Source organism: Metarhizium acridum (genome assembly GCF_019434415.1).
Source record: "Metarhizium acridum strain ARSEF 324 chromosome Unknown scaffold_13, whole genome shotgun sequence".
In the NCBI taxonomy this organism is placed as follows: domain Eukaryota; kingdom Fungi; phylum Ascomycota; class Sordariomycetes; order Hypocreales; family Clavicipitaceae; genus Metarhizium; species Metarhizium acridum.
Window position 1 is genome coordinate 1,989,536 of NW_027094016.1, and position 13,483 is coordinate 2,003,018.

The 13,483-nt window shown below is 46.7% G+C and overlaps 4 protein-coding genes across 4 annotated transcripts; all 4 read left to right on the forward strand.

Annotated features, from left to right (window-relative positions):
• Positions 1-3,517: 3,517 nt before the first annotated feature.
• Positions 3,518-4,438, forward strand: J3458_003220 (uncharacterized protein; the record flags this gene model as incomplete). The annotated part of the gene is made up of 1 exon (XM_007815216.1): positions 3,518-4,438. The coding sequence occupies one exon, from the start codon at positions 3,518-3,520 to the stop codon at positions 4,436-4,438; it is 921 nt and encodes a 306-aa protein (XP_007813407.1).
• A 733-nt stretch (positions 4,439-5,171) lies between these two features.
• J3458_003221 (uncharacterized protein) lies at positions 5,172-5,402 on the forward strand (the record flags this gene model as incomplete). The annotated part of the gene is made up of 1 exon (XM_066117647.1): positions 5,172-5,402. One exon carries the CDS (start codon positions 5,172-5,174, stop codon positions 5,400-5,402), a length of 231 nt encoding a protein of 76 aa, XP_065977434.1.
• Positions 5,403-6,467: 1,065 nt separating this feature from the next.
• Positions 6,468-7,068, forward strand: J3458_022444 (uncharacterized protein). Its single transcript, XM_066123026.1, has one exon. It carries the CDS (start codon positions 6,625-6,627, stop codon positions 7,027-7,029), a length of 405 nt encoding a protein of 134 aa, XP_065977435.1. The 5' UTR covers positions 6,468-6,624; the 3' UTR covers positions 7,030-7,068.
• Positions 7,069-9,504: 2,436 nt separating this feature from the next.
• On the forward strand, positions 9,505-12,792 carry J3458_003222 (uncharacterized protein). The gene is made up of 3 exons (XM_007815217.2): positions 9,505-10,148; positions 10,507-10,794; positions 10,862-12,792. Exons 1-3 carry the CDS (start codon positions 9,886-9,888, stop codon positions 12,486-12,488), a joined length of 2,178 nt encoding a protein of 725 aa, XP_007813408.2. The 5' UTR covers positions 9,505-9,885; the 3' UTR covers positions 12,489-12,792.
• The last annotated feature ends 691 nt before the right edge of the window (positions 12,793-13,483 follow it).

A 13,483-nucleotide genomic window follows, 5' to 3' on the forward strand; every position in this document is an offset into this window, starting at 1 on the left:
GTTAATTTATAATAACTAGCTAATTCAGCTTCTTATAATAATATTAGGCTTTAAAAAAAGCCTAGCTTATTTAATAACTTATTTTTAAAGCAAAAAACTAAAGCTATTAAAAAAACTAGAAAAAATAAGATTTCTAGTTATTTAAAGCTTGATTTTAAAGAAGATACGGTATTTTTTATCTTTATAATATTATTTATACATTTATAATTATAAGCTACTTTTTAATAGTAAGATATATTTATTTAGTAGGCTAATTCCATTAAATCTTTCCTAATTCTTTCTATAATAGCTCGAAAATATTTAGCTATTCCAGCTACTTTAAGAGCTATAAAAGGGAATTTTAACCAGGGAACTAATATTATTACTAAGCGAAGAACTGCTTTATTACATGAAAATATTCGAATTATTTTATTATTAAAAAACTGGGTTAAAAATAAGAATAAAAGGGTGGAAAATAAGAGATATTATAATTTATTTTCATATTCTAGTGGAAATTTAGAAGAAAAAGAAGAAGAGGAAGAAGAAGATCAGAATAAAGTTTTAACTAATTCTAATAAAAATAAGGATATTTCTAAGTCTAATTATATAGATATTAGTAAGGATATAGAAGAAGAAGAAGAGAAGGAAAATATTTATAATTCTAATACTTAATTTAATATTAAAAGGGTTTTTTTATCATTATTTTTTATTTTATATAAAAGAGTGAAATTTTAGCTTTATAAAAGTTCAAAAAGTAATATTTAAAGTTAACTATATAAAGAGTTATTTAAATTTATATTTTATATAAATTTATATTTAATATTTTTATATTTAAGTTATAGGGTAATAAGTTAAATCTCTTTTTTTATAAAATATTTATATATAAATAATAGGATTTTTTTCCTTTATTAAATTAAGTAAATTATAATTATAATTATAATATAAAATAATACTTACTTACCTAATATAAATCCCTTAAATTTCCCTTATACTTTCTCTTATTTTTATATTTTTATTAGTTTTTTAATCCCTATTTTTAGCTTATTTAAGCTAGCTAATCCCTGCTTACTAATACTAATATTAGTAAGTAAATTTAGCTCTATTTTAGCTTACTAATTATATTAGCTAATAATAGCTTATAAATTAATTAACACTACACATTACACTAATTTTTAAAATGTAATATAGTGTAGTAAAACTACACTATACTACACTACACTAAAATTCACTAAAAACTATAAAACTACACTACTTCTAATACTCTAATTATTAACGGCCGTAAAATAATTAAGTAAAAAACTAATAATAGCGTTCGTTAAGCCTATTAGGTTATTAAGGCTATTAAAAAAAAACACTATAACTTAGCTAAAAAGGCGTTTTTTAAAGCTATAAAAGAGGCACGTAAATAGCATTAAACTTTTATACTAAATTCACTAGAAATTTAGGACGAAAAGGGTGTATATTATACGCGAAGAGGTTAATTGAGTTATTAGGTCAAAAATTAGCCCGGCTTACTGAGTGGCCTGCCTTAGTGTTAAGCACCACCTTAGGTGGTGAGGGCTTTGCTAGCTGAACAACCTAATGTGGGGCGTGGCACGAGTACATACTCCAAGTCAGGAAAAGAGACTCGGCACACGGCGTTGGCCAAGAACTACTCCGTACATCAACAAAGAAAGCCTTATCCCGCAACATTGGGGGAGGCGCTCCTCCAGCCATACGAAAAGCCTATTGTCTGTCTCGAGAGGGGATGAAAATGGCCAATATGTCTCGAGACAGACCAGTCTGGTGTTTTGGAACAAAGGTGATGGGCGCGAGGCATCTGATCCTATTTGCTGGAGAAATCTGGGTGCTGAAGGCGCCTGGTGCTGTGAAAACAAAGGATCTGGTCTGATAAACATCATTTGAAGGTGGCTGGCTGGCCTCGGCGGGTGCTGCCGAACCAACCAGGGGACGATACAGCAGGGTTGTGTGGGGTACTATCACTCCGTCTGGCAACACCGAATTTTCAACTGGGGCCAACCGCCGTTGACCACCAGCGCTCTGAGTGCCAGCAGCAACACCGAGCGCCACTAACCTCGGCCTTGCACATGGAACCTCAACATTTCAATTTGTGTTCCTACCAGCGGATCGGTCAATGGACCCTTCCATGTTCTGTAAGTTCGCAACAGAGCTAGTAGCACAACATACATGTACCACGCCGCCAAAGTCGCCCCGTCATGTACTTAGGTACCTAGTACTCGACCACCAAGAGCTCCCCATGTTCCACGGACTTACCCCTGGCACCAAGTTGCTGGTATGTACGGAGTTACTCCGTACACTGCCCCACTCCCGTTCCTGCCTCTTTCAGCAGCACTGTCCTTGCCCCCTGCCGCGGGTTGTGCTATTTGTGCGGCAGAAAATCGTTATTCGTGCGGCACTAAGCCCAATTGGGGTGCACCCCCCAGCTGCCACACCCCATTAGCCTGGCAACGCAAGGATTATCACGAAGATACCTCACAATGACCGCCCAGCACACAATAAAAAATCAGGCTGCAGCCTCCGCCCTCAAATACACCCTTAAATACACAACACTAAAATCGATGATAATAGCAGTCAATAGCCAATTTAAAGGCCTTAATTAAGCTCTTAAAGTTATTAAGGCCGAGTAAATCCAAGCATCCGGCGCACAGTAACGCAGGCAGAGCTAGAACAACAATTTGGGACGCAATAACAAAGAAGACTCGTAATACGGTCAAGGCAGCGGTCAATAAACGCTGTAAATAACACACAAACTCAATTAACAAGTAGATAAGCTATAGAGCAAGCGGTAGTATTAGGGTCGCTGGAAATTAAGGAAATTATCCCTCAAACGCAGCCGGAAGAGCTGCAGCTTTAATGGATGACCCCTTAGGAGCCCGGGCAGCGCTCTCGGAGGCAGCGGAATAAGTAACGGCCCGTGAATGTGTACACATTCATTAAAAACACCGGAAATCGCGTTTTTAAGTGATTTAAGCCCTACCAGCGCTCGCTTAGGCTCGCGTTATTAAAAAGTTAATAGATTTTCATTGATATCCAGCTTAAGTTTTTGAATTATAGCCTTTTCCATGTGGGTGTATATGAAAATGTATGGTGGGGTGTGGCCAACTAGCCACTTATCTGAATCGGGTCTGGTGCCGCACGAATAACGATTTTCTGCCGCACAAATAGCACAACCCCCTGCCGCGCCGTCGCCAACCACCACATTTCACCAGCCACCTTGAAATCTCGAGACTCGGTGCCACCAGTCCACATCCATGGGCGGGTGCACCGACGATATGTCAAAATCACTGCGCATCTGGCGTTGCATGCCTTTTCTCTTTTCTATATTTACCGCCTCTAGTGGTCATCATCTGCCTTGTCCTTTTTTGGCATTCCTGGTCAACTGCACTAAACACTATCCGTTGTCATTCACATTCTTGTCTTGGGATTTTCTCAACTGCCATCTGAAACATCATCACAATCATAACCACAACCACATAACTACGGCCGGCGCAGTTTTGAAGGGACATTTTTCGTCAATATGCGTGGACCCGTCCCATTCGTTGCCGTGCTCTCAGCACTTGCCACGCTTGGTTCTGCACTCCCACAATTGGACATGGTGCCTCGAGCCGCAGCTACTACTCCCGTTAAGCCCAAGTATTCCGTTGTACCTCTTGAGCCTGGCGATGATGATCCACAAAGCGGCAACGATGGCAATGGTGAAAGTAGTTCCAAGGGCGGTGATGTGACCAAGACGGTCGTCAAGACTCAAGATCCTGTCACTCACACAGTCACCAAAACTGGCCAACCTGTTACTGTCACGCATCCGACTCCCACCACCATCTCAATAATTCCCATTGGAGGCAAACCGGATGTTACGATCACTGTAACTGCCGAAGTGACACCCACTGTTGCATCAACGACGACCTCAACCGCCACCTCTACGACGACGAGCTCAGTTGCTGCTCCTACAACCACGACATCAGTTTCTGCTCCAGCAACCACAACAACACTCACTACCACTTCCACTCAGGCCAACTTTACAGCAGCAACGCCCATACCGTCCGTTAGTTCCACAACATCTAGCGTCGTCATCCCAACATCTCCCACGGATACAATCCACTCGATGCTCTCTGCGACGCCGCCTGCTCCAATGTCAACAAAAACTTGGTCTGTTCCAAGCTCCAATCACACAACAAGCACATCATATCCATACTCAGAAACCACCAACACAGCCGTGCGCACAACGACCCTTCTTGGAACCGGTGGTAGACCAAAAACGTCAACAACGGTTCCTGTGCCCATAGCGACTAATACCACCTGGGTCCCCACGACTTTGAGAACTGTCTTCCTCACGCCCTCATCCTCATTAGCCTCAACAAATACTTATGACAATGGCAAGTGGCACACCACATACCCAGCATGGAATGGCACCGCTACTCATCGATTCCGGCGTCTTTAAGATTATTTCATTAATTATTAATGAGTTCACATGTACAAACTCACCACATTCCCGATATGTTTTGAAACGCATGTAAGAAGTAATGAGAATGGGAGACGGAATCGCAGACATGGACGAGAAGACCTTGTAAGACGCATGTAGAATATGGAGGAGGGCATCAGAAAGTTGCACCACATAATACTAGCAGCACATGGCAACTGGAGTTTAGGATATTACCGGGGCATACGCATGCATATATGTATATATGCATATTGTCAATTGGTTGTGGCGACACGCACCAAGCGCTGGGATGTGCTGCCATTTTACCTAGGTATATAATGTCTATAGACGGAATAATATCAATCTTACAAAAATGATAATACTTGATGGATTTCCTTTGTCTTTTCCTTAGATGCACGTGAAAGGGATTTTTATAAAGCAAGATATGCATGCCCGTCTCATCACGCTCACTTCTTGCGACAATACTAGTGCGATTGAATGATGCGAATTCACGCGGCAACAACAATATCGACGCGCTGAACAATATCAAACCTCATAAATTCCAAATCAAAGGCCGTCATAGCCCGAAACACGATAAATGTCAGAAACATCAACCTGTGCAACGCAATCTCGCAAATCGCGATTCCGCCCATAACTACCAGCACAAAACGACTTGAGGCTTGCCAGTAAGAAATCACGGCCGGAATAAGTGAAAACCAGTTACTAAATTCTGCTTCAGAAACAATTCCTCAAAATGTGGAACTCAGAGACAGACTTCCCCAACGCGAACGGCACGGCAATCACCATACAAACTTCGTCCACGGCCGACAAGGAAACCATTGTTATTGTGGCAGTTTTGGTGACTTGCGTCTTGTCTCTCGCCCTGACGGCAGTGGCTGTGTTGCTTGTCTTGCAGAGACTTCGTCGTACTACGAGGGTTGAAGGGGAGGCTGAGACGGCCGAGAGGAAAGACGGTGTTGCTTGAAAAGGATTCACCGTGGAGGCAGGCAGAGTGGTTCCGAACAAATGAGGGACTGAGCGGAAGCAGGACAATCTCTGCCCGGTACACAAGGACTCAAAACACTCGCAGGGACAAGTTCATGGCAAGTGGTCAAGGAAGCTGACATTATGGTATTGGAACATCTCCCCCTTTTGCTGTGACACGGCCACTGAGCCATCTTTCCTGGAAGGAGATCTCAACGTCGACTTTCTGATATTGCAACGCCGTTGGTGAATGTGCCGTGGCCTAGGGGGAAATTCGAGTCTGTCGGGTTGTCTTGGGCATATATACTCTCCTACCGCATCCAAAATTGTCCGCCAAAGAAACTAGGTTCATCTCAGTTTTATATCAATTTTGTACATTTGCGGATCATGCTCGGACTACTAGTCTGATGATAGTATGGTCGAGACCGTTCGGAGCGTGATGGTCTTTATATTGCACACCCTCGCCCGCCTTGTGAGGCACAGTTGACGATTCCAAGGGATATCAACTGTAGGTTTCCTTAACCACGGCGTTTAACACAAGTCATCTTTTCGCTTCAAACTCTTGGTTTGGGGCTTGATTACGGGAGGAGACTCTCCGTGGCGCTCTAGTAATGGCACTGATAAGTCTTGCATAGTCGTCTGCTAGGCAAAGATATTGGGCTAGAGAAGCTCTTCAAATCCCCCCCGCAAAGAATCCAAGTCTCAAAATTACAGCCGGAAAAAAAAAAGGGGCCAAACTCACTATTTCAGGGCGCAGATTCAATCCCACAATTTTCCAATGTCTCACTTATATCGATCGCCGGAACCCGTAGCCCAATCCAGCCCTACCATGGTCGCGTCAGGCACGAGCCCAATACACCGCTTCGATCCCAGCTGTCCCAACCTGAATGAATCGGGTGGGTTCGTGACTCGATCCCGCCAATGTGGTGTACACACGTCCATGGCCATGGGTCCGACCGAACTGGGCAGCAATTCAGTCACGAAGCGAATTTGGTGGGAAAGGCACCATTGTGAACAGGTTAAATTTCACCACGTCCCGATTTTTAGGAACTCGTGCTTTTCTTTTTTAATAAAGAGAGAGAGAAAGAGAGAGAGAAAAAGAGGAAATCTTCAGAGCTCATCTTGGGACTTCCGTCGTTGTTCTTGTCCAACGGTTCAAGTTCTTTCTTCCGAATTGGGTCATCCATAGTGCCCACGCCAACCATTTACACAAATACACATACATGATGATTTCTCAGCTACGGCCAATTTTTATGCAAACGGCAATTGCACTCATACTTTTGCCTATGCTTACAGCTCATACGTACGCTCAAAAGGCTGAAATTCCACCGCCGAGTTTATTCAAACGCTCCCAGGCAGTTGGCTCGTCCTGTTCCACAGAAGGCCAATGGAACTGCATGACCAACTCGTTCCAACGGTGCGCCAGTGGTCAGTGGAGTGCGGTGATGAACTGCGCTGCCGGGACGATATGCTCCCCGTCTGGATTGACTGTCGAATTCAGGGTCCAGCATGACGGAACAGTGGATGGTTCCGGTGGGAGAAGCGCGGCGAGCGCCCATGGTCGACCTTTGTTAAGCCATGTTGGTTGGGGATTGGCGGGTGGTGTGACTCTGTGGGCAATGCTTTGATTTCATGGATACATCCATTGATGCCTTCCAGAGCTGGGCGCCGCTAAATGAGCCGACCAAATGCCTGAAATGCTCTACTGCTCGTTGGCGGATATCGCTAACCTGGCCGTGTTGTTCAAGTCCCATCGAACTCAGATGGTTGAGTTGCCTGGATGTATACGGCGTGGACAATCAGCAAATAAGAGGTCTCACCTCCCAACGCTGGCGGTCGATCAAGTGACAATCATTCTCGATGGAGCTGTCTAATGCTGAACTGCAACCACGATGTGCTTCTAGTCGTTGACTCGCGTGGAACTTTTGTACCTCTACATTGCCATTCAGAATACAGCCAAGAATAATTGGAAACACGAGGACGCTTACAACACTGGATAGCAGTATTAAAAAGGAATGTCGTCTTCGGGCCAGGCTGACTTCAGTGCTGGCATACAATCCTGTCATCGCTGGAGCCATTAACTGCGCCAACTACCAAACTGGGAGTGTGGATCGCGATAATGTGATCGGAACACCGCACAATACAAGCTTATAGAGGACATCATCACTAGTAATCTGCAGTCAATATCGCATTCGTACGAATGAGGAATATTTCGACAGTTGACCACTGGTCATTTGTCCAGCCCATCCTGATCTTGTGCTCTTTCAACGGAATGAATCCAGTCCGGAAGGAGTACCGAGTACCAGCCATCTCTGTTCACCGTCAAGGGTGAGTAGAATCCCCAGAAAAGTCAGCAGTGATAACTCAATTTTGAAAACCCCAAGTGCCACCTGAAGGTATAGCGTAGTCTGTGCTTGCGGAGCGTTTGCTGGCTATGTCATGTGCAACTGCTTTGTTCAGGCGAATAAGGAGAGCGTGGTGGAGTTTGCCAGGGTTTGGCGCCGCCGAGGCCTGAAACAGTAGCCATTGCTCTGTGCAATGGTATGTAGGGAGTACAGAGGACCTGATCATGAAACTATTGGCTGGAGTTGACTGTTGACTGGATGTGTTTGCTTGATGTGGTCGATGCCGGGCAACAAAGAAACCTCGGAGCTTTTCCACGTGCGTGTAACGAAGCTGGAACACAGAACACACCTCCATGCAGTAAGTACAGTGGGCAAGAAACTCGGAAATGCTGCCAATTTCGCATATAGCATCATGGTGGGAATGCCTTGTTTTACCCAGGTGTGCACCACCGATCAGGTGAACCACGACGATGTTCGTGGTTGGCTGTTTTGTGAGTGGCAAGACTGATAACTGGACCTGGGCATTGCAAGTAGTAGTCATTTCGATGTGACCCTGAGCTGATAAAATTGGACATGACCGGAATCTTGAGAAGGTTGATATTCTCATTTCTGGCGATGAAGACATCACGACGAGTGAGGTAATGTGGCCTTTCTGTATCTGCAATCAATTCGTCGAGGATTGGATCTATTTGACATTCTTTTTTTGTCACGAGGCATGGTTTTCAACAGTTGCCCAAGTACCTGCCATTCGGCCTAATGTTCTGAAACCAACATGGAACAGGATGTCAGCCGAGGTGGACACGAGACGGCGAGAAGCGTGTGGCCCAAAATGTTTGTCGCCAGACACTAGAACACTCACCCATGTTTTATTTGGCTCGGTTGGCTCCTGTCGTCTGATACTGGCGAGCTGGTGAAGAGCTGGTCTAAGGCGGTAAAGATTCTGCACTCATGCAAGGGCTGATCCCTACATGTACCCATCTCAGTCCGGACACAGGGCCATTCGGGAAACAAGCCATCTGTAGCAAAACGTCTGTGCGATCAAGGACCAGGCCGACAGCACTGCAGCTACAGAAGGGGATTTATCGGCAAACTGGTATCTTTGCCGTAACTTTTCGAACCGCGCGTGGCTTCGCGGACTGGGGATGCAAACGCATGGCCAGTGGCTCTGGTTGAATGTAGATGGCGACAAGGCATTGCGGGGGGGTCTGACCCCTTGGCTGATATTATAATTAGTCTCAGGAACAGTATGAATGTATGGAGCATGGAGTACCGGCATTATACGACGAAAATCATACATAAACTGGGATAAGCCATTGCACGTATGTCGGCCTTGAAAAACTGACAATACCAGACTCTTTGGCTCTGCCAACTCGACGGGCCTCTGGTTTTACCCACTCCGAAGCCTTATCCATCGGAAGGCACGGCGAACAGACAAAGGGAAGGAAGTAACTGCCTCCCTGTGGTACGTGCAACCCGCTGACTTGCACATGTCCGCTGAGCTTTGAGCTCGCTTTGAACCAGACGGTCAATATTCAATTTTTGGCCTCGCAACCTTTTCAGCCAGCTTTTCGGCCGTCATTGGCCCAAAGCATCAACTCCATTGTCTGGCACGCGCATGGTCGAGCGGCCCACGAACGAAACCGTCAACACCACAACAACAACATCCAGACAAGTAGTCCAACGGCTGAGGAAGCCGTCACTGACCAGTTGCTCTGGATGTTCTGGTGGCCCCTGCAACCGCTTGGAGCACTCGCAAGAGTCAATATTAGCCACGCCACGCACCATCTAAACAACTAGCTAAACGGCTTCTCCTTTTGTTTGGCCCTTGGTGTTGTGCACTCCGGAGCACGAAGCAAGCATTCATATTGTGCTTTGAAGCGAATAACCCTCGGGTTTGCAAGACTGAAGCTCGAACCAGTCTAGAAATTGGTCAGTTCCAAGGACTAGCCAACTAGCCAAGCATCTGCTCACGTCCACCCAACCAATGACTTACAAACCCGCGTTTATGTCAGGTTCTCGCAGGTCTGAGGAGCCTGGACGAAGTGCTGCCCGCCATCGCCACCACCACCATCAAGACTTCCACCTCCTGTGTCTCACGTTTCAGCGGATCCTGCCAAGGTTTTAGGCTTAGATTCCGCCATGTGGGACCGCCTGCGAACCTCGTCATCCCCAGAGGAAGCCTTCCAGGGACGCCATCCAGGTGGCAGTGTTCATAAGCACACGGTGGCCCAAAAGCGCGCGCGAGCCGTCAGACCGGGGAGAACACATCATCTCCTAGACGCTGTTGACGACAACTTTCCCGAACCACTCGACGACTTGGGTATTTTTCACAATACACACAGCCCTAACCGATTCGCTATTCAGCGAGGCAAGGTCGTGCCCCGATACCACAACGTTGACATGTAAGCGCACGTTCCTTTTCGATTTCCCACCGCTATTTCTTGCATCAAATGCCTTGGCGTGGCGCTCGAGTCTTTAACCCACTTGCCGGTCATGGGTAGCTATTTTTAAGCATCAAAAGCTGAGCTTGGTGTTCATGGTCCAGGGCAGACTTGTCCTGCGCCACGCATTGTTTGTTCAAGTGAACAACATAAAAAGTCAATCAATACCTGTCATTGTTTGGGGCTGCTTGCGGAGCTTATTGCTCATCATAGCCCTTCTCACTGCGGCTATAGATGGCTCAGCCAAGCCAGAGTAAAATTATGTCTCTTGCGAACCTCACACTTCTCATATCTAATTTGTGATACTACTCGGTCTTAGTATTTTGCCATCGCAAAACGCATCTGGATCTGTGCATCCTGATATCGTACCTCCTCGGCGAAGCTCTCGTAGAAGACAGCGCCAACAGCAGCAGCAGCAACAACAATCCTCGCAACTTCAAACCAATCCTGCCTGGCGCCCAGCATCCTCAGTCTACGACAAGAGTGACGGAGAACCGTTCAAACCTGCACCGAAGTACAAACTGGAGTCTTCAACTGGCCTAGGCGGCTCTGCCGCTGACCAAATATCACCACCCAGCTCGCCGGACGTTTGTGCCACGCAAGACCGGTACGTTGTATTTGTTAGGATGAGGGAGGGATGCGAGAAGCTTGTCACAATTCTAACACTGAAACAGGCTTACGGCTGGAGATGTATCACCTATCGATGACGACTTGGATGACATTCAGCGCACAGCATTTCGTGGGAATAGCCATGATGCCCGCTACCTACCTTCTCAGCAACAAAGAACTGCTATACCAAAACCAAGTCTATCTGTACAACGTGAAGACGGAGGTCTAGTGACTCAACCACGAGAAATTCGATCAGCTAGTGGAAGAGCATGGAACGATCAGGTTCATACTGGATGGGTACTCACCCCTCCAGATAGTGATTCGTTTCGTCATACCCGGCGTCCAGTCATGTCTACCAATTCAAACACGCCTCTTTCCCCCCTCGAAAATAAGAATATGAATATCTCGTCGCCTTCACATGGGTTACAAATGCGTGCGCCTACAAAAGAGAAGCTGCAACCACTCGATAACCGCCCACCTTGGAATGGAGCTAGTGGCCGGTCTGTGATAGTCGAACCTGTTCGCGACGACTTGAATGTTGCGCCACTGGGCATTCCGCGAAAGAGCAGCAAACGACCCGGTCGCAACGGGAGACCACTGGCAGCAGCTACAGGATCTGGGACGTCCGAGTCTTTTGGCGCTGGAAGCACGATGAGGAAGTTTTTCCCTCTTACCGCTAAGCACAGAACCAGAAAATCGATCTCACCGCCGACACAGCTCTCCATTGAGCGGCAACCTGTCACTGCCGAGAATCCGTATCCAAGTCCCCCCCATAGCGACTTCCCAACGCCCGAGCCCAGGGCTCGTCATACCCCTCCACCTAACTGGCATAACCAAGCTCTCGCGTCACATCCACCAGAGCCCCTCCCCTCTTCCATCAAAGCCTTCAAGAGGAAGCCGCCTCCTCAATCAACCCAGGCAATCTCTAGTCTGAACTCCTTGCCCTCAAATGCCAAATCTTCAGACGGCGCGGGAAATTTAGCCACCCCTGCCCGGCCGTCTCCAGCCCGTCCAGAAGAGACATGGGTGCCGCCCCCTTCGCGTTTCAGCATCACCACTTATGCAACATCAAATCCAGGCACTCCTCGACAATCCGCCGAGGAAGACGTACCGCCACTACCAATTATGCCACCAGCTTCCAGCTCTGCGAATACTGGGAGGCCAGCGAGTGGCCACAGATACAGGCCAACTAGCTCCGAGGGGCCTTCGGTGGTGTCGATGTCGAGCCCATACACGACTGTGGGAGCATCTCAGGTTCGTTCTGATGGTTATGATGCCACAAGTCAATATCATCGGTCCGTGAGCGACATGAAATCGGCAGACCGTCGGGCGTCTACGTTATCAATGTCTAAGCCACTTCCCCCGGCGCCACCTGAGCTGTCGCTCGCTGACGATCCAGTCTCGCAACTGAACGCTCAACTCAACAGTCTGGCTCACCGCCGCGCCAACATTGAGAAGAGCATCAAACAGATGACAGAGCTCATGCCTCAGGACAACTTGTTGGCTAGCGATCAAGTTCTGCGCAGGCGAGAAGAGGAAAAGCAAAAGGTCGAGGGTCTCCGGGAGGAATTGGCCGTGGTCCAGAGTGAAGAGCATAAACTAGGCCTTCAGTTATTCCGTGCTTATAAGCGCCAAGACAAGAACGCTGAATATGAGCCTACAACGCTGTGGGTGCGAAGAGTGGCGGGATGAGCATGGACGCATTATTTCCCCTGAATGTGGGATCAGTGGTCGTTTTATTGCATCACCAGCATTGTGGCTATGCCAAGAGCGGTATTTATTAGTTTTGGGCTGACCCATGCCAGAAGTTTGATTTGTATTGTATATGATATATTCTACGACGACGCAGTTGTTGATGACTGAATGATTTTAGGGAGGTGAATGTGATATCCTGCTTCTTTAGGTGGTTACCAGCGTGTTTCTGGCAGCTCCTTTCAACCACTAGCCTTGTCATAGCTTGCGGTTAGATAGTAGCTGGTTGAATTGTATAATTGACATTTGGCTGGCGATGTTCCATGTGTATGTATGTGAGCCTGAGCAATGAAGTCCAGGTTCGGGGAATGCTGCGCACTGATAGAGTCCGATTCCAGCACATGATTAACAGTCTGGGATAGTGAACTTGAGAGCCGCTTGTCATTGATTCCAACTACAATTTGCTCGCAAGGGGAACATGGACAGATACGTCTAGTACGGGGCCTAGCTTCTCAGATTGCATCGCTTTACATGTGAATCATACGCACGTGGTCCTATTCCAACGCATCCTTGACTATTTAGACGTAATAACGGTAGTAAATGAACGGATTTCCGTTGTGTCATTGCCTGCAGGCTGTGCGGCGATTGTGTCTTTATTAGTTGGTCGGTTCTGATTCACGTTATTATTACAATGGTTCCTGGAGCCGGTGGGGAAAGATCTTCAATATCTAGAATAATGAAGCTTTCCTATTTGCCAGCACGCATAGTCTTTTGCATGGTATTCTCACCAGACATTCATAATGTGTCAAAGAGTGCTTCTTGCATGTTGTTATATGCCACGTGCTCACCTCGAAGCTCAAACCGCCAAGTTTTGGAGCCAATTTCTACATGTATGCGAACATGATTCTCAGCCTCTATGTGTGATTGATTGGTACTTGTTGTTTCTTACTATATCCGAGATTTGCGGTGTGCGTCTGGGCTCGTGCTCGCCGCAG

Coding starts and splice junctions, on each gene's coding strand:
- J3458_022444 (XM_066123026.1), top strand. CDS start 6,625: ATGATGATTTCTCAGCTACGGCCAATTTTTATGCAAACGGCAATTGCA.
- J3458_003222 (XM_007815217.2), top strand. CDS start 9,886: ATGTGGGACCGCCTGCGAACCTCGTCATCCCCAGAGGAAGCCTTCCAG. Junction 10,149..10,506: donor CGATACCACAACGTTGACAT/GTAAGCGCACGT, acceptor ACTCGGTCTTAG/TATTTTGCCATCGCAAAACG. Junction 10,795..10,861: donor GTTTGTGCCACGCAAGACCG/GTACGTTGTATT, acceptor ACACTGAAACAG/GCTTACGGCTGGAGATGTAT.